We start from the raw sequence: 18,848 nt of genomic DNA, 5'->3' as shown, positions 1-18,848 counted from the left end.
AAGATGTTGTGACCTGCTGTCATGAAAACAGAAAGACAGATAGACTCAACGATGCTGTGAGAAGAAGAACCTAGACGTGGCAGAGCAGGCATGGAAGCCAGGCCCTCAAAGGTATGCTGGACCAGGGGTTAGGCAGATCATCTCATTTGGGAGGGCAAAGGTCAGTGCGGTGAAGCACTCTTTTCTCATAGTGACTGTGGGCTAATGTAGATAAGTTCCCTTATTAGGGATGATGGAAATCCAGACTGGATCTATAAGAAAAGCCCCATAGTATTTTATATAAGTATCACAGAGTCAGGAGCATAACCAAACGGATGCTTCAGGGCCCATTTATTCCTTGACAGCAAGCTACAGAATTCCCAATTTATTTATGCAAATAGGAACACACACACACAGCCTCTCCAGGAAGGTAGGAAATTTTAATTAAAATGATAAATGCCACTTTCAGTAATAAAGCTCTAGTAACCTTGGCAAATAGAATAACGATGTTATTCTTCTTTCCCAGGGCAACACGGGTATTTTAATGCAAGTCTTTTTATACCTCCCATAAAATTATTCTTGAAAAGAATAGCACCAAGTATTTAATATCTTTTTGAGAGGGAGGGATCCTCACTGATAAGGTCGAACATGAAAAGCAAAGACTCTGGAGCCCAAGTGCCTGGGTTCAAATCTCTATTCCACGATTACTAGCTCTGTGACATTGAGCAATCATTAAACTTCTCTGTGTCTCAGCTTATTCATCTTTAAAATGAGGCTAGAGAATTTCCTAGTGGTCCAATGGTTAGAACTCTGTGGTCTCACTGCTGAGTGCCTACATTGTGAGGCCTGGTCAGGGAACTAAGACCCCACAAGCTGTGGCAGAGCCAAAAAAATAAATAAATAAAAGCGGGTAACAATATACCTCTTAGAATTGCAGTGATAATTAAATAAGTTAATACATGTGACTTACCTAGAAACTATACCCAGCACAAAGTAGACAGTAAGTGTCAGCTAATACATCGCCGCCACCACCGTCTTTTCCCAGGGCATGAGAAAAGGTGTACTGACCTCCTGTAACATATCAGAATCCTCAATGGCTTTGACAGCAGATTTCTTGGATGTTTCCTGAATTTCTCCACCGATGATAAACTCATCCAGGATAAAATAAGCCTTTTCAAAATTAAAGATAATATCTAGCTCACAGACCTGGTAAGACAAAAGCAAATGTGTTGATAAACTTGCAGCAGTATCAGGGGAAACACGTGCCAGGGATTCAAGCTTTGCAACAGTGACACCCATGTGGCACACCAAAGATAAAAACATCAGATGGTATTTTTAAGGCCAGAAAAGCAGAACTAGGGGAATCTGAGCCCTGAAAAAAAAGTAAAACCACATTCTATTAAAGCAGAGCATGTCCACAGATAATACTTTTAATGTCACAACAAGAAATTCGAGGCTCAGTCGAGGTGGGGAGCTGCTCAGTTCATCCTTCCATCAGCACAGATAAAAGCTGAGTCCTCGCTGACTTCAGTCATGAGGGCAGTTTCGTTGCTCCTGATCACTGGTCTGTAAGTTTGGCTCCTAGCTTTAGAACTCTCAGAAGCTCATTCTTCAGAGGCAAATTAGCTCAATTGTGCTAATTTCTCTCAAAACTATGTCTCAAAAAAGTGGTTCTCAAACTTCAGAGTGTGACCCAATCACCCAGAATGCTCACTGCAACACACACTACTAGGCCCCACCTCTGGAGTTTCCGATTCAGTAGGTTAAAGCCTGAGAGACTAAATGTCTAACGGGAGCCCAAGTGAGGCTAATGACGCTGATGTGGGGACCACACGTGGAGAACCACTGCCACTGTCACAGACCAATGCAGAGGCTGATAGATTTGGTTACACGTAGCAAGTAGCAAGAGCATAATCCAAATAAGGCTCACTTCCAATGCTTCCACCAGCCAGCCAGCGAGGCCCCATCCCTACCGTTTCCCTTCCCACATAGTCCTCAACTCTCCCTTTCCATACCCTCCAGAATGTCTGCTCACTGAAAGCTTTCAGGCCTCTCTCACCTTCACTGCTCAACAGCACTGATACACTTCGCCAATCCCCTGCTTGAAAATCTCCTCTTGATGGCTGCCTGATGCTGCCAATACGACTCAATGCCTGCTTTCCTCCTCCATCTCTGAGGATTCTTTCCAGGCTCCTTGGATGATTTATCCCTCCCTGAACCTTGCATTCATTTAAAAAGTATTTAAAAATGCTTGAGACACATCAACAGACAAAGCAAAAAAATCTCTATCCTGCTGCTGCTGCTGCTAAGTCACTTCAGTCGTGTCCGACTCCGTGCGACCCCACAGACGGCAGCCCACCAGACTCCCCCGTCCCTGGGATTCTCCAGGCAAGAACACTGGAGTGGGTTGCCATTTCCTTCTCCAATGCATGAAAGTGAAAAGTGAAAGGGAAGTCGCGCAGTCGTGTACGACTCTTCGCGACCCCATGGACTGCAGCCTGCCAGGCTCCTCTGTCCGTGGGATTTTCCAGGCAAGAGTACTGGAGTGGGGTCCAATTGCCTTCTCTGATGCTCACATCCTAGGGACCTGCTTTCCTCTTAAAGACTAATGTTTCTCAAGAGAGCCTCTTTGGGACACATACATTCTCCTGGATGATCTCATTGACCCTCTGCAGCTGTGTCTTGCATGCAGGTAACAGCAAACTGAGATGCCTGGGCCTGATCTCTCTCAGCAGTGCTCCTCCAGTATCTTTACCCACTAACCAGACATCTCTTCCTCCATATTCCTCCATCCAAGTCTCTGAATCCCAAACTGAAGTCAAGCATATTCCTTTCCCTTTAGTCCCTACTTTGCTTAGTAGCTGCAACCTCTATCTAGCAGCTCAATCTCATTTATTCTACATTTATTCCATTCCCCCTCCCTCTCCCTTTTCTCCCTCCCTTGGTCTCATCCCTCTCAATTTGATCACCAACTCCTATGGATTCCATCTTGTACATAAGCTCATAACCCTTCCATTCTTGCTTATTTTCACTGCTGTTGCTCAGACCTGCACTATCTCATGCTTAGGACACAAGAGAGTGCATCCTAGAAGGAGTGACCTTCTCGGTGGTGTCTGTGCCCACAAGAGGCCAACGACCACTAATGTTTTGCTAAAGTGCTCATCTGGCTCCTTTCCTGTGTGAGGTCTTCTGTCCAGGACAGTCTGAATTGCTCAGCATGGCATATAGGAATCTCTCCAGCCTGGCCTGGGGCTTGCTCGCTGGCTTCCTGTGCTGGCACCCACCCCATGCTACAGCTACGCATTCTACAAACTCACCCTGTTCTTTCCTGCCTTTGCTCTTTGCACATTCCAGAAATTCCTGGAACATTCTCTAAATGTCCTTTTCTTTATTCTGCTGACAAAATCAAGCTCATTTTCCAAAGACAAATTCAAAAGTTATGAGTAAAATGATTCCCCCAAATCCTCATTTCTCCCTTTGAGGTTTTTGCATCACTTCCTGTATGTTCTCTCTTACATCTTGTGTGACTGAGTATACACTTACTTATCAATCACTTCCCCTTGTCCTGTGAGCTCAGGCATAGATCTTGCCTTAGTCATCCTTGTGTCTCTGGAACCTGGCACATAGTAGGATGCAATAAATGTCTGCAGCATGAATGAATGAATCAGCCATGATACAGGCCTTGCTTTTATGCTGCTGGGGACTAATGGCTTCCCAGATCTACAGTCCTCCGATTTTTATGACTTTACATAAAACGGATATCAATATTTTAACAAATTGCTCTATATATTTATGCTTTAGGTCAATAAACTTGCAGACTCTCCATCTGAACCTAGAAGCATAAGAACAAATAAGTACAAAATCACTATAATATATGGCCAGCTCAGATAAATTAACCTAACTAATCTGCAAACATTATGGTCTCTTCATTCGTTAGAAAATATCATCAATTCAACAAGTGTGGGACTTCCCTGGTCCAGTGGTTAAGACTCCACACTCCCAGTGCAGGGGGCCAGGTTCCATCTTTGGTTGGGGACAATCCCACATGCCACATGGTGTGGCCCAACAAAAGAAAAAGAAAAAAGAAATCAACAACTGTGTGTGTGTAACACACACATCTAAGTTCCCTCTCCCTACAGGGTCTGACTCTTTGTCTCTTTCCCTCTCTCTGTCTTTCGACACATATACACAAACATATATATATATATATATGTGCATATATGTATAGTTTAAAACGAGAATCTGTTCCCTGGGACATAATACTATAATCTAGGATTTCCCCAGACCGTTAGGGTTTCCTCTTAAGAACAACCATCAGAAAAAAGATGGCATTACAAAAGTACATGTTTTCAGCTTATAAACCTATTCTTTTATTTCTAGAACACTTTTACTCCAGGAATTTGAATGACAATGGAACCAAGTTTCTCAGGCAAAAATGTGGAAAGATCAGAGTATAGGTTAAAAGTAGAGCCCTGGACTGGGGATAATATTTACAGCATACATAATAGAAAGGGAAGTACACTATCCAAGATATAGAAAGTGAAGTAAAAGTTGCTCAGTCGTGTCTGACTCTTTGAGACCCCATGGACTATACAGTCCATGGAACTCTCCAGGCCAGAATACTCAAGTGGGTAGCCTTTCCCTTCTCCAGGGGATCTTCCCAACCCAGGGATCAAACCCAGGTTTCCTGCCTTGTAGGCAGATTCTTTACCAGCCGAGCCACAAGGAAAGCCCAAGATATAGAAAGAATTCTTGCAGATCCCTAAGATAAATACCACAGCATAAAAAATCAAATAAAGGCTGTCAAGAAGCAATTAATAGACAAGGCAAGAAATGGAAAAGGCCAATACACATCCAATGACACACACAGCCTCACTAGTTATCAGAAAAATGCAAACTGAATTAATGACCATCTGACTATTATGAAGAGAGAATACCCATTGCTGTTAAGTGTATGGATAAACAAACTCACACTCACTGTTGGTGGGATTTATAAACTTTACAAGCCATTTTGAAGGCTCAAATTGTAGTGTCCATCAATTTCAAAAGTACAAATCCTTTGACCCAATAATTCTTTGACCCAATAAAAGAATTTATTCCTATGCTATACCCAAACTAATGCACAATAATATGTATTAACAATAAGGATGACAGTAGCATCATTTGTAATAACAACTGGAAGCAACTCAAAGTACAGCCATAATAGAATTGCTTAAATAAAGTATGGTCTACCCCTACTTGGTATTGTATTATATACCATGGAAATTCTATGTTTAAGTTGGAAAGAGTAAAGTAGATTTCCATGGATAGGCATGGAAACAGTTTCTAAGACAGGCTAGTAAGAGGAATGACAGAAAGTTGCAGAATAATATGCATAATGCAATCCCATTTTTTTTTTTACTTAAAAAACTGTATACATCTAGGATACATAAAAAATTACAATTTTAAACAATATAGATAAACAGGAAGAAAGCACCATAGATTAGACATTCATGCACATCAAAGAAGGTACAAGAAGTAAGCAGTTACCAGAGGTCAGAAGAGGCGGGAGGTCAGGAGTTACAGTAGCAAGAGCTGGGGAACCCCAGAGTTCAAGGCAGGTGTAGACCAGGAGTCGAGGACAGACAGGAACCTCATTAGGAGAAACCAGCAACCAGAATCCTGTGAAGTGAACTTGACAGATACTAATGCAAGTCCTCTGGGAATGTCTCATATCCCACTCTCCACTCTCCGAGCAGCAACTATCCCCAAGGCTATTGACCTCACCAGCAGCCACAAGGCAATTAATTTAGTGCACCAAGTTGCAAGGGATGGGATAAGGTCAGGTGACAGGCAAAGCCAGATACTCACAACACCCACGTACACACATACATGCACACTTTGATTATACAGTTACTAGTTCCAGATCATAAGGGAACTTGTGATGTGCTGCACAAGTTCTATCCGCCTTAGAAAGAATGTTACAAATGAGCAAGACTCATATACAGCAATTCCAAAATACTATTCACAATTCTTTGAATCTAACCCCAAAGGGTTATTGTACCTGAGAGTAAGACGAGAACTTAAGATCTAATGCAGATTTTTTTCAGCTACTATCTAATTACTCAAACATTACTTCTAATTCTACCTTCAGGGTGCTGCCCCACTATATCAGAAATACACCCTTGATGCTCAAATGAGTGCCCTCCATTTTATGCAAAAGCACATGGCTTCTGTGTTAATAAACACATGAGCCCCTTTCCTTATCTTTTCTCATTTTTTTCATGTCTCTGTATTCTGGAAGAAAGCTTATAAAAGGAAGAAGCAGTGGTCATTTAATGTTATCTTTGATCCCCTAGCCTTGTGCTTGACTATGATTTTCCTGTAATTTGGCTTGAGGGACTTCCATTATAGCAGAACACATGATGTAGGGAGAGTATCAATAATTAAATCCTTTTGGATAGACTCTAAGAAGGACCTTCCTTTACTGAATTCTGTTCTAAAGAAAATACAAAAAGTTCAAGCTACATACAGCCAGTACATAAGTGTATATATAAAACAATAATGCCAAGTATAGAGGACACAGCAACTGACAGTTTACAAAGTACTGTCAATTACACTATAGCTCTGATCCTCACAATAGCCCCCATGAGCTTTAGCAAAGTAAATATTTCTATTAAACTTTGTGCATATCATTTTTCTTATCTGTGAATCAATGATGAGCCAAATTATGGGTCTGGTTGAGAGAGCCGGCTGACACGAGGGTCCAGGAGGACATATAGCATCCCTCTGCTGACAACAGGAAAACTCCCTAAATCAAGATCAAACCTCTCTGGGACAGCAACATCCACACCATCAGTAAAATCTCATGTGGCAGCCCATAATGGGAAATTGGCAGGTGTCTAAATCCTCAATCTGACCCTTATCTCTTGACCCTAAGAGGCATTGCCGCTTAGCTTCTATAAATTGGGCTTCATGCTACTTAAGGAAGACCAAAAGATTAACTAGTTAATCCCTATAAATCTCCTGGGAATTGAAAAGTGCTAAAAGAAAAAAAAAATACATAACTTAAATAAGTAGCCTGAGATTTTGATTCATCTGTCACAGGAAGGTAATATTTTCTAGGGTTATGAGAAGCTCAGTATAGGTATTTTTCTGGGAGAGTGTAAGGGTAAAATTCAAAGAAACCTTCAGTATTAACACAGAGGAAAAGAAGACCAAAGAGAAATATATTACACCTGAGATGATGTCATGAGACTCAGTATTGCTGGGTTTATTCATCACAGTTAATTAATAAAAACCAAACACCTACTGGGCACAGAGCCTTAAGCTGCTCTTAGCTTAATGAAAGATTCATTGAATTTTTTTAGTGCATTAAATTTTGGTCCATGACAAAGACAGGGCTTCTAAAGGTATGCCAAAATAGAATGAAAAATTAATGTCGGAGAAATTGGAATGCATTCTGATTCTGCTTATCCTTTAACTGGGTTTAGAATAAGTGAAGGTGATTCAAATTCCCTTGAGAAAGCAACGTGTTCTGAAATATCTGATATTTGGTCAAATAAGATTGAGATTCAATCCCAATTCACATTATCACTGTTGGATACATCTAAGAAAACACAACAGGTCACACCACAGTGCAGAAATGAGGGGGAGAAGGCAGGTTATGGGAAACTCTGAGCCTCAGGAGAACTCTCTTGCAAAAGGCCAAGTCGGCAGTTTATTTCAAAAGAAAGTACCGCGATGTCAGAATTCATTTGAATAACTGAAAGCACAAAATTAAATAAACTCAAGTTTGAAAACATGTCATTAAATACTTGGAAATATCTCTTTAAAAAATGAAAATAAACTTGGTGAACCAGGAGAGAGCAAAAGAAAAATGGTCTGTCTTATCACTTCTAAACACTGACCAACAAACTGAAATTTCTGAAGCAATATTTAGGTCTTATAACATCATTTACAAAGGAAAAAAAAAAAAAAGGAAGAATCATAGACAGAAAGGAAGGGAGGGAGGGCAAATTAATCTGGAAAACTTCCAAGTACTCATCTTTGTGAAAACTGTTGCAACAAATCTTATAAAACCTTAACCAGTACTTCTAATGCTATTCATTCCGTTATATAGAATACACTACAGAAAACTCTTATGGAAGCAAATTCTCCTAACAGTACTTAAAAATCTTCAGTGAACAAGGGAGTGGGGAAGAGAGCATTACTGAGAAGGACACATTTTCCTAGTCCACTAATTCATTTCTTGAGACTGCGAACTAAATAAAAAGTTTCCAGAACATTTGCTATAACTTGGCTCAGAGCTGGTTCCAAGTGTTGGAAAAAACAAACACGTAAGTCCCTGGTCATGATCTCTGGAGACTCGCAATCTGGTGTCAGGCAAATGCTGTACAAGTTGAGGATAATACAAGGCTGTTCCATGTTGCTGGAGCACTGGATATGCCACGGATAAAAAGACAGAAAAGTGAGAAGGTTGGAGAAGTGGGTCTGGGATCGATGTGCAGAACAAGAAAATGCAGGGCTAAGAAATTTGAATTTTATCCATTAAAGCTGGAGGAGAGTGACTGAGCAGGCATGTCATCTGAGATCTGTGCCTTGGAAGGATGGTGATAATGAACAAGCCAGAAAAGGGAAGCAGAGATGAGCCCAGAAACAGAAAGGGGCAGAGAGGAGGGTTAAAAAAAAAAGCAAAACTGTAATACCAGTGAGAGTGAAACAAGGAGATAAGTTTCAGTTCAATTTGAATAGACGGAGGGAGACTTAACTAAAGAGTGGAGAAAGATGTAAGAAACACTGTCCTTTTGCACTGAAAGATCCTGGGACATAATAATGCTAATCACAAGACTGAAGAGGTTTTCAGAAGATGATTTTAGTCCTTGTCACATTAAGGCTGAGATGACCACGAAGAAGCCCAGTGAAGACCGTCACCAGCAAAGTGAGGAAGAGTCACCTGGTGATGGGTTTCCAGGACAGAAAGCCTGGTAAACACACAGGAGAGGAAAAACAGCCAAGAGGGCATTTCAAAGGCAGGAGGAGGGAGGGAGCTGGGGAAGAAATCAAGTTGGGGTCTTGAGAAACACATGTTGAGAGTCAGCAGAACTCAGGGTCAGGGTGAGATAGAGAGGAGCTGATTTAAAGACAGGGTTGTGATGAGCAAGGGTGCAGGGCTGCAGAGACGTGAAGGCAGGTGAAGAGTAAAGAATCATCACTGGCGTTGACCACTAAGATTTCCTTGGAGGAGTAAAAGTGAAGTCAAGCCATCAGCTGCCACAAAGCAAACAAGTTCTGGCATAAGGGCAGCTCTGAGAGTATGTTACTAGGAGGTAAATGCATGGAGGCTGGATAGCAATGTGAAGGGAAAGGATTCTGGTCTTCTTTCTTTACTTGTCTTACATACAAACAATATTAAAAAACACTTGGGTGTTTAGTGAAAGAAAGTAGCGTGTGTATCGTGTCCAAGTCTTTGTGACCCCACAAACTGTAGCACACCAGGCCCCAGGCTCCTCTGTCTGTGGAATTCTCTAAGCAAGAATACTAGAGTGGGTTGCCAGTTCCTTCCAGAGGATCTTCCCGACTCAGGGATTGAATCCAGGTCTCCTACATTGTAGGCAGATTCTTTACCATCTGAGCTACCAGGGAAGCCCCCCCAAAAAAGAAACCAGAGAGGGGATTAAAAAGTCATAACAGAAAAGAGAAGACAGTCCATGGAGATGAAGGGACAAAATATTAAGGAATCCTTCACAACTAAATTCTAGTTCATGAAAGCAAGGTGTCTAGTTGTGGCTCGGGCCTGGAGATACACATGCCACCTGCTTCTGATAAGCTTTGGACCTTCCATTTACTAAGAATTATGGGAAGTAGGGAAAGCCTTCTGGTCCTTGGTACAAGCACAGTTCATACCTTAGACTTGACAGAGAGAGAGAAGAAATGTGATGACAGACTTAGAACTGAAGTCAAAGTTGGGGTGGAGACCAACTCATTCTAAATACCAGGACACCACTTACATTTCCAAAGTATTTGTCCAGCAACTCCACATAACGATGCACAATCTCTAGGGTCAAGAGCTCATTGTCCTGATTTTCTACTGCACAGCAAAAATATAAACTAGCATACCTTGAAAAGGAAAAACAAAAAAGATAACGTAAAATAGGATGACACATTACACAACCTGACGATGGTTTTTCCTATGAATATGCAGTTACCTCCTCCTCTCCAGGCAGTCTCCCTGTTCACATTCAAAAGGGAAACATCATTCACCACATTCAATACCCTCCCAAAATGTAAAGCAGCATATAGAAAAAACACGGTGGTGACTGGATCATTTCTGTTCATTATGTGAAAGATCCTCAACGAAACTACCCTGAGGTGCTGTGATCAGGGGACAGAGTCCTTTAACCGGGGTCTGTTCATGCTTCTTTGGATGGTGAGTTGTCCTGTCTAAAGTCCAAACCCCTGACCAAGGGGTCCAGGGGCCCACATTGCCCACCCTCTCACCTCACACTGTACTACAGTATATCCCATCCTCAGCTTGTCAGGTCCTCCCTCCCATGTGTGTTTCTTCTGCCTAGAATACTCCTCCCCTCCGCATTCATGGGGCTCACTCCTACTTCTCCTGTAGCTCTGAACGTGGATGTCATTGCCTTGGATGCCCCTGTCATGCACTGCTGTGCCTCCCCTTTCCCCAAAGAGTGTCTAGCACCATTCACTCTGTGTTTCATGGCCTGTCTCTCTCCGACTAGATCAGTGGCTTCCCAAAGGCAAGTACTGAGTCTGCCTTGTTCACTGTTGTTCATCCAGTAGCTGTACACAGTAGCTGTTGAGAAAACTGCTGAAGTCTATTCTTCATGTAATAGTTTAAATCACAACGGAACCCAAAGTTGTAAAAACCAGCAGGCAGAGAGAAGCAAGTATTCCCTTTTGCCTTTCCATCCCTGGGATGCTTATTACTGTAAGGTGCCTTCACTTACATCTCTCATGATGCTCATATGAGAAGCTTTGACACAGGGCCCAGCAGAAGAAGCTTTGCCCAGGCACTTACTGGTAATTTACTCCATTAAATATAGCCTTCAATGTTACCCTTGTCTTTCCCCTTCTGATTTTGTAAACATCCCTTATGAGAGCCCTTCTAATGTGCATTTTGCTTCTGCAGGGTCAGATCAATTATGTTCTGATCCTGGCTTAGCCATCAGTTATCTGGGTCTTTATGGGCAAATAACTTAACCTCTCAAGGCCTCAGTTTCCTGATCTAGAAATTGAGGTCCCTTTCTAGTATGGTCATGCCATGGCAACCAGGTGCAGCAATGAGAAGATATAAAGGCTTTAAAGTCAGAAAAAAAAATCTGGATTTTTCTGCCAGTTACCATTGAATTATTGCAACTGGGGATTAATTAGATTACTTACTTAAATTCTCTGTAACTTCAGTTTCCTCATCTGCAAATGTGAATAACAAAGAGCTTCTCATCAATCTTCTGCATTAACCTTTTTTTCTATAGCATGTTACTAACTGAAACTGTTTTGTTTACTTAATAGGTGAATACGTTCCAAGAGACCAGGAATGCTCTGTCTTATTCTCTACTGCATCTACAGTCATTGGAATAGTGTTGGAAATATAACAGATGCCCATAAGATATTTCTTGAATGTATGCATACCTTATCAACACATAAATTATCTTAAATAAGTATCTAGAATCCACCCTAGTACATGGAAAACCGTTCAATAAGTGAAAGTTCTCTTCTGTTTAGTCTACTGGTACAAACATTTGGGCTTCAGCCTTCAACGGTTACAGTAAATGATGGAATTGGTGTTGCAATCTAAAATGCTTAGGATTAAACAAACCAAACAGTAATGAGAAATTCAGTTCTCAAAAAGTTACTCACACCTTTTATAAACAAGTTTTAGCTCCTTCCAGTCAACAAAACTGCTTGTTCTCTGACCACGGGAAAGAATAATCTGAACAATTTCGCGCGTGATCTTTTTCCTTTCCTTGTCAGGGAGAGTAGTGTACCATTTCTGCAGCCGTAACTTCCCTTGTCGACTGAAGAGCAATATGAAATGTATCTAGAACAAATAAAGGACAGAAAATAAATGGAATTTGGACAGATAAATCATTCTACCATAGATATTAAAATTAAGCAGCAGGATTTTCAAAGGATTATAAGTTGGAAAAGAGGAAAAATATTTACAGTATGAAAACTATCCCATCTGGAAATGACATTTAACCCAAAAAGAACAAAGAAATGTATACAGTGCAAACATAGCTTATTTATACTACAGGAGAGAGATAGGTTCTCTTAATTCATTTTATGAGTCACAAACTCATTATAGAGATATATCATCTCTCCATTTCTCCCACCTCCCCAATCCTTGCAACTACTGTTCTACTCTCTGCTTCTATGAGTTTGATGTTTCTAGATTCCACATATAAGTAACCCCATGCAGTATCTGTCTTTCTGTGCCTGGCTTATTTCACTTAACATGATGTCTTCTAGGTTCACCCATGTTGTTACAAATTACAGGATTTTCTTCTTTTGCAAGGCAGAATAATATTCCATTGTATGTATATGTATGTATGTATGCATATACACACACCATACTTTCTTTACCCATTCATTTGACAATGGACACAGGTTGATTCCATATTTGGGCTACTGTCAATAATGCTGCAATGAACATGGGGGTGCAGTTACCTCTTTGAGAAACTGATCGCCTTTCCATTACAAACATAGCCAGATGTGGCATTTCCCTCGGAACTATACCTAGAAGTAACTATCATACTCTAGGACCTCCACACTATTTTTCATGATGGCTGTACCAATGGACATTCCCACCAGCTGTGTGCAAGGGCTCCCCTTTCTTCACACCCTCACCAACACTTCTCATCTCTTGTCATTTTGATAACAGCCATTCTAACAGGTATAAGGTGATATCTCATTGTTCTTTTGATTGACATTTCCCTAATGATTAGTGATATTGAGCATCTTTTCATATACCTAGTGGACATCTACATATCTCCTTTGGAAGTATGTCTCTTCAAGTCCTCTGCCCATTTTTTAATCAGGTTATTTTTTCCTTGCTATTGACTGGTTTGAATTCCTTGCAGATTGGAGGTATTAACCTCTTAACAGATGTACGATTTGTAAAGATTTTCTTCCATCCCATAAGTTGTCTCTTTACTTTGTTGTCTCATTTGCTGTGCAGAGGCTTTGTACAGAGTTTGATGCAATCCCATTTGTCTATTTTTGCCTCTGTTGCCTATGCTTTTACAGTCATATCCAAAATATCATTGGCCAAACCAATGTCAATGTCAAGAAATATTTTCTGTATGTTTTCTTCTAGTAGTTTTACAGTTTAACAGTTTCAGGCCTTACATTTAAGACTTTTAAGACCATTCTAAGTTGGTTGTTGTATGTGAAGTGAGAAGAGGGTCCAATTTCATTCTTCTGTATGTGGATGTTAGTTTTCCTAACCATTTACTAAAGAAACTGTCCTTTGTCCATTGGGTGTTCTCAAGCTAAGTTTCAAATGTAAGTTCTTTGAGGATTATTGGGCTGAGACATTTAGAATCAAATTATCTTTGGCATCACAATAAATATTTAACAATTTAGATAGTGTTGACCACATTAGGGAGAAGCCTGATTTTATTTTCAATTAAGTTTCAAAATGTGTATTTGAAATGCATGTTCCCATTTCAGTGAATTTTAAAAGTTTTAAATGAATAGAAGACACTGTGATATGTAGAAACGTACTGTGGAACCTGGCGGGTATCAAAGATTTGTTTTTCAGAAATTTTCAGATGATATGATCTTCATTTTATAAGAGATTAAGTTTTCTCAGTCTACAGTATGAAAAGATCAATTCCAGAATCATAATTTATTTTGCAGTTTTTGTTTTTTACAAAATAAAATTCATTATTGAGGCTAATTGTGTCATGGAGGGAATGATATATACTAGGAACCAAAATAATTAAAATTCTCAAACTTTACAAATATTCAACTCTTTTTATTAAAGAGATTTGGCTCTGAATGTCACAGCATATGTCATATGTCATACAAACTCAGCAGGTGGAGATACCTGAAGATCAAAAGAAACCAGGCTCTTTCTTCAGGGCATCCCCTACCCCCAACTTATAGAATTTGAGGTCTTCTTAATAAGTTATATTCTTTCTTGGAAAAAAAAACAAGACCTTATAACAAGGTCTTGAAAAACAAAGACCTAGAAAATGAATAGAAAGCAAGTTATAAAGTCCTGCTCATCTAGACATTTTAAGAAAAATCACCCTCAGTCTGGAATTTTAAGCATCTAGTTAGAACACAGCATTTTCTTAAACACCCATTTCACTATCAGTGCAGGTATAGATAATTCCATAATGAAACTACTACTACTTTCTAAGAATCATATTGAGAGAAAGATATTTTTAACTTCTAAGAAGAGATCATCATAAAAGTGACATTCTAAAAGTACAAAATTGAATGGGAATAGAATAATAAAACCTCAGGATCTTGAGAACAAGGTTCAGCTTTGGATTATCACCAGTAGATAAGACTATTCAATCCTATTTCAAGTGAATGGTCAGATCTTTGCTAGAGAAATGAAATTCACATATTTTCTGGGTGTTGACTTTGCATTTTCTGTCAGAACATTTTCTTCTTCCCATGTAACCTAAATCTCTTCTGTTACAATTTAAACCGATTTTCCCTGATTTTATCCACAGAGCATATTAAAAGACAATATATCACTATCCTTGAAATAATAAGTAATTCTCCATATATTTGAAGACAGGCTTTAAAGTGTATCTGGAGTCTTTTCCTTCCAGAAGAAATTACCTGGTTTCTTGTCTTCTTATTGGTTCTATTACCAGATTTCAAAACTATCAGTTACAATTCCTCCAGGACTGCTTCACAGATAAATGTCACTTTTCATTTAAAGAGCTCAGATCAATGCCCAAAGTTCCAGTGAGAAGCTGGAATTATTGCTGAGTTTAATTGTGGATTACTTTCTAGTTCTCTTACAACCTTCTCTCAAGATCAAGTGCCTGCCTTCTTAAAGGGATCAACAAGGTAGAAAATAAACAAAGAACTCTTTTTCATTCTAACAATGAATTCAAAGAGAAACGATGATCAAGAACATAATACCCACATTCATGAAGTCATTTTAAATATAAAAATGTGTTTCAGATTCAAAAGAAGCAACAAATAGATTCAAGTTTATCCAATCATTGCATTGATTAAAACAGTGTTGAAAGATTTCATTCTCTCAGGTTCTGCTCTGAGGAAAAATTAGCTTGTGTTGTGGTGTCTGGTATCTGTTAACATCTCAAACTGACCAAAGTAGCATGAGAAAACTGGTGGAACGAATTGTAGTGACTCACGGAAGTTCATTGCCTCTAGCAGTTAATGTCGGAGAAAGTGATGGCACCCCACTCCAGTACTCTTGCCTGGAAAATCCCATGGACAGAGGAGCCTGGTGGGCTGCAGTCCATGGGGTCGCTAAGAGTCGGACACGACTGAGCGACTTCACTTTCACTTTTCACTTTCATGCATTGGAGAAGGAAATGGCAACCCACTCCAGTGTTCTTGTCTGGAGAATCCCAGGGACGGGGGAGCCTGGTGGGCTGCCGTCTATGGGGTCGCACAGAGTCGGATACGACTGAGGCAACTTAGCGGCAGCAGCAGCAGCAGCAATTAATGTTATCCAATTTATCTACTTAGTCATTCAAAGCATATTTGGATAATACGTTTCAAGAGATTAATCAAATACCATTTTTGATTAGCATTAGCTTAAAGAGTATGAAAAAAAAAGGCAATTGGAAAGTTTTTTTTTTCTAATATACACAGAGTCGACTTAAATTCAAGTTGACGTCATGAACAAACTTCATCTGACTTCAGTAAACAACACCCAGGCATTTTGTTTCAATAACATTGCTGAGAAGAAGGGAGTAATGAGAGGCTGACTGGTAATCCTCTTTTGGGAAATGCCAACTCCAGAAATAACCCTAAAATCCAATGCAGTGTGATGAGCAAGGCTGACTTCTTATATCTGGGCCAACTGCTCTGGCCTCTGGTAGGCATCTGGCTTCATCAAGATCTCCCTCCCTCATTCAAGGTTAACCTGAGATGATTTGAGAGGAAATCACATTGGCAGCTAAATTAATTGTATTTCAGAGACCTTAAAGTACAGATTATTTATTTACTCAATACATATTTACTGAGTACCTGCTATGTGCACCATGAACCTACAACATAAAACTTCTTTATCTTCTTTACCTTGAACAGCTTTTAATCATGACAAAGAGTCTAAAAAAAAAAAAGTAAACATATTGAATTAAACCACAGGCCTTAATATCCTCTGGTGGTGGTTCGTGGTTTAGTCACTAAGTCGTGTCTAACTCTTGTGACCCCGTGGACGGTATCCCACCAGCCTCCTCTGTCCATGGGATTCTCTAGGTAAGAATACTGGAGTGGGTAGGCATTTCCTTCTCCAGGGGATCTTCCCGACAAAGGGATCAAACCTGGGTCTCTTGCACTGCAGGTGGATTTTTTACAGACTAAGCTACCAGGGAAGCCCTTACCTCTTCTATCTCCCAAAATGCCACTAAAATGACAATAGCAAAATTTCTTTAATACATTAACCCTCAAAGGCCAGGAGAATGGCAGGAGATGTGATAGCAGCCAAGAGATTTCAACAATTCTTTGGAAGATGGAAGGAGATAGAAGACTAATAACTAACTTGGCAAATTAAGGAAAATTGTAGCTTAAGAGGTAGATTCCAAAGAGGAAAGCAGAGAAAGCCTGAGAGCAGCACTTGGGGGTACCATGGCCCCGCAAAGTTCTAAAAACAGGGACACTGGCTAAAGGTCTGCCTACAGAGTGGTTGGCATGGACGACCTGTGGCGTTCCTGGGGGTTACACTTACGCACACAGCACACATGCATATACACGCACCCCACAGTAAGTTCCCAGCTGCTTTACTCAAGGGTACAGAAATTAAGTGGAGTCCAGGCAGCGGGGGCAACTCTTGGCTCAGTCAGTAACGGGTAGCAAGCAGCTGGCAATGCCAACAAGGCTTGACTTACCCAACCTGAGAAGCTCAAATTTGTGCAAAGCCATATTTCTTCCCAGGTGGCCGAGTGGTCAAGAATCTGCCTGCCAATGGAGAAAATGCAGGTTCAATTCCTGGGTCAGGAAGATCTCTGGAGGATGGCAACCCACTCCAGAATTTTTGCCTGGAAAACTTAATGGACAGAAGAGTCTGGCAGGCTCCATGGGGTCACGAAGAGTTGGATACAACTGAGCACATGCGCATGCACACACACACACACACTTCTTCTTTACTTAAGGCTTACGTTACCTCTCAGGGGACTTACACAAGTAAGTCCACAAAAAGAAATATTTACAGACATCTGCAACCCTCCTGGATCTTAAACATAATTCAGAGCTGCAAAGCTATATATACATCTTCATCAAGTGAGAACCATGTTCCTTGCTTCTACCACCAAACCCTGTAGTATAAAAAAGCTCATTATTAATTAGGAAACTGAATGATTCCTCCCTGAAGACACTTAATGGCAGAGAAAAGATCTCTAGGTACTAACAACAGAGCCTCCCGGGCCACCTGACTATGCCCCCAGAACTGTCTATTAGCATCTCGTGGTGGTGGTTTAGTCGCTCAGTCGTGTCCGACTCTTGTGACCCCATGGACTGGAGCTCGCCAGGCTCCTCTGTCCATGGGGTTTTCCAGGCAAGAATACTGGGGTGGCTTGCCATTTCCTTCTCCAGGAGATCTCCCAACCCAGGAAATGAAGCCGGGTCTCCCACATTGCAGGCAGATTCTTTACTGACTGAGCTATGAGGGAAGCCCATTAGCATCTTAGCACCCACTTTTAAATATGAGTAGAGACCAAGGATTTCCTGACATCTGAGAATAGTCTCTAATGTCAAAGAAAGAGACTGAAAAGAAAAAATAGAAAAAAAAAGTAAGTAGTGGATACAGTAAGAAAGCACGGAACAGCACAAACTGTTACACACACACACACAGACATGAGTATGCTCAGAGAGTTCAAAGAAGATGGAGTTCCTAGATCAGTAAAACAAAAGCAGGGTTCTATGGAGGAAAAGAGACAAGAAAAAAAAACTCCTGTGAATTAAAAAGTACGATAACCAAAATAAAGCCAAAGGACTCTCCGAGAAATAAGAACAAACAGAAAAACAGAAGGAAAATTAGAGGAAAAGACAAAACTATTGAGAAGTCAACCCAGAAGGTGCAAAATTCAGAGAGCTAAAACAGAGATAATGGGAGAAAATATCAAAGAAAGAATTCAAAAACTGTCCTAGGTCTAACAAGATGAGATGTCAGATTAGATAGGCTCATCATGTGCCCAGCACAAAGAATTTTAAAAGGACATTGCATGAAAGAACTCTTATGATAAGGAGAATAGCTTAAGAGATTCCAGGAGGACAAAAAGTTCACACTCAACAGATAAGCAATCAAAGAGCATAGGACTCCTCACCTGCAGCTGTTGGAAGACTAGATGTCTACATCCAACCAAATTATCAACTCAGTGAAAGAGAGGAAGAGACCTTTGACTTTTCACCCTTGCATAGACTAAAAATGAAGAGAAAAATAAAGAAGAAATTTGCATCCAGCTTCCCTGGCAGCTCAGTGGTAAAGAAATCTGCCTGCCAATGCAGGAGACACAGGTTCCATCCTTGGGTAGGGAAGATCCCCTGGATAAGAAAATGGCGATTCACTAACAGTATCTTTTCCTGGGAAACCCATGGACAGAAGAACCTGGCAGGCTATAGTCCATGGAGTTGCAAAAGAGTCAAACACAACTGAGAACTCAACAACAAATATCTTCCTTAAGAAGCCACTGGAAGATGTCTCT

At 40.5% G+C, this 18,848-nt stretch overlaps 1 protein-coding gene across 1 annotated transcript in view; it reads right to left on the bottom strand.

Moving 5' to 3' along the window:
- AP1S3 (adaptor-related protein complex 1, sigma 3 subunit) overlaps nt 1–18,848 on the bottom strand; it is a 67,226-nt gene that overhangs the window by 6,871 nt on the left and 41,507 nt on the right. Inside the window, exons 2-4 of the mRNA XM_010837064.1 lie at nt 11,844–12,022; nt 9,969–10,077; nt 1,048–1,185 (exon numbers count right to left, since the gene is read on the bottom strand). Of these exons, the coding sequence (XP_010835366.1) occupies nt 1,048–1,185; nt 9,969–10,077; nt 11,844–12,022 (426 nt within the window). The remainder of the gene's footprint in view (nt 1–1,047; nt 1,186–9,968; nt 10,078–11,843; nt 12,023–18,848) is intronic.

This window comes from Bison bison, unplaced genomic scaffold (assembly GCF_000754665.1).
Source record: "Bison bison bison isolate TAMUID 2011002044 unplaced genomic scaffold, Bison_UMD1.0 scf7180017864068, whole genome shotgun sequence".
Taxonomy (NCBI): Eukaryota; Metazoa; Chordata; class Mammalia; order Artiodactyla; family Bovidae; genus Bison; species Bison bison.
The sequence above is the reverse complement of the archived record's forward strand: the minus strand, read 5'-3'. Positions and strand labels throughout refer to the sequence as shown.